Source organism: Gobio gobio, assembly GCF_949357685.1.
Source record: "Gobio gobio genome assembly, chromosome: 24".
Classification (NCBI taxonomy): Eukaryota; Metazoa; Chordata; class Actinopteri; order Cypriniformes; family Gobionidae; genus Gobio; species Gobio gobio.
In genome coordinates, this window is record NC_137120.1 from 40,792,691 (window position 1) to 40,794,733 (window position 2,043).

General features: G+C 34.7%; 1 protein-coding gene across 2 annotated transcripts in view; it reads left to right on the forward strand.

Annotated features, from left to right (window-relative positions):
- Window positions 1–891: 891 nt before the first annotated feature.
- insrb (insulin receptor b) overlaps window positions 892–2,043 on the forward strand; it is a 183,961-nt gene continuing 182,809 nt past the window's right edge. For both annotated transcript variants that reach the window (XR_013815874.1, XM_079808049.1), the window contains exon 1: window positions 892–1,888. Coding sequence is in view for 1 of the 2 variants with exons in the window: in XM_079808049.1 (XP_079664175.1) it covers window positions 1,810–1,888 (79 nt within the window). In the remaining variant the exon portion in view is untranslated. The remainder of the gene's footprint in view (window positions 1,889–2,043) is intronic.

Below are 2,043 nucleotides of genomic sequence, written 5' to 3' on the forward strand. Positions count from 1 at the left end.
ATTTATATATTTTATATATCCACAAGCTTTTATTATACAATATTTATATATGTTATATATTCACGAGCTTTTAATATACAATATTTATATATGTTATATATTCACGAGCTTTTATTATACAATATTTATATATGTTATATATTCACGAGCTTTTATTATACAATATTTATATATGTTATATATTCACGAGCTTTTATTATACAATATTTATATATTTTATATATCCACAAGCTTTTATTATACAATATTTATATATTTTATATATTCACAGGCTTTTATTATACAATATTTATATATGTTATATATTCACGAGCTTTTATTATACAATATTTATATATTCACAAGCTTTTAATATACAATATTTATATATGTTAAATATTCACAAGCTTTTATTATACAATATTTATATATTTTATATATTCACAAGCTTTTATGTTAGATGTGATTAGTCACGACTTATCGATTTGACAGCACTAATTATATTACATACCCCTGCCCCAATTGTTTTGTTTAATTAAAAAAAAAGAAAATCTTTATTTGTCAGCAAACATTAAATACATATATTTTAATTGATAAATAAAATTATAATATTAAAAAATAGAATATAAAATACATAAAAACGATATTTTAATCTATTTAATTTCATGTCATTAAAATACAATTTTAAAATTATTTCATATACATTAATAATTTTTTTAAACATCTAAAATTCGTCATATATAAACAATAGAAACGCGTCAATATATTGAACTCCAGACTCTCGCTTTCTCTCTCTGTGGGTGTAGCCGAAGACTCCGTTCCGCCAGCGCGATCCGCTCCGCGTCTTCCGCCTCGCGCTGCGCTACCCCAGCTGACTGGCAGGACTTGTTTACTGGTGGAGGTGCACTGGGAGAGACGAGAGAGGGGGAAAACCACACCGCCGACAACACGAGAGAAGTTTTGTCCCACTTTCAGCGCATTCCCACGCCAATGAGTTCCTCTAAACCGCACACTGGGCTCCTGTGGACGGAACCGAGCGGGTTTATGGGCAGGCCGGACACGCGTTGGACTGTTGATTAACGTGGAAGATTAAAACGCGACGCGGCCGTGACGCGCGTACGCTCACACACTTCGGGAGCATTGTGTGCTAGAAGCAACGGCTTTAGGGGAATACACAGGCTTTTACTCGGACGCTTTGGAAATACACAAACGTGTGTGGATATTTAATTTTAGGGGTGGTTTATCTACACACATTTTGGTTCATGCATGCATGTGTGTGTGTGTATAGGGATGATGCACATTTTTATTTGGCAATGCATAAAACGACTTGTGGAATAACGCTTATATTTTGACATCAAAATCTGTCAAGTTATTGGATTTTTTTTTTTTTTTTTTTCTGTGAGCAGTGGATTTCTTTTTTTTTTTTTAAAGGCGAACGTACTATTATTAATTTTTACAGGAATCTCCAACTAAAACAGGGGGATGAGAAAGTTGCAATGTACTGTACCCTTAAGGGTACCTCATTCCTAGAAGTGTGGGATTGATTCCATGGAAGAAATGCATGGACGTTGATCCTCTGAAAGCAGAGATGCATCCGAAAAACCGTTCAAAATGATTTTTATTCATTTATTTTGTGTTATTTGTGATTTAACCCGTGCTGTGTAGGCAAAAACTACTTATTTTTAACCGAAGCACGGGGGTCCCCTTCTTGGGGGGTCTCATTTAAGAGCCTGGATATAAGCTAATTAACGTTTTTTATTTTATTGTTTCGCGGACACGCCGGAGGTGGATTTAATTTTCCAAGAAAACTAAAACGTGTCGCGAGACATAATGCGGCTGGACACATCTGTGGTTGTTTTGGTCACTTTCGCCTACCTCGTGTGCCTGAGCGGATCGCTACACGGAGAAAGTGAGTATTAACATTTATTATCTAACGCTTTAATTCACTAAATGTTGATATGTTGTCCCTGTACTATTAGTTTACAACTGAGGGGACTTGTGGAATTCACTCCATGTAGACTTCGGGCTGCTCCGAGGGGTGTCCCACATATTTATTCGTTTTTA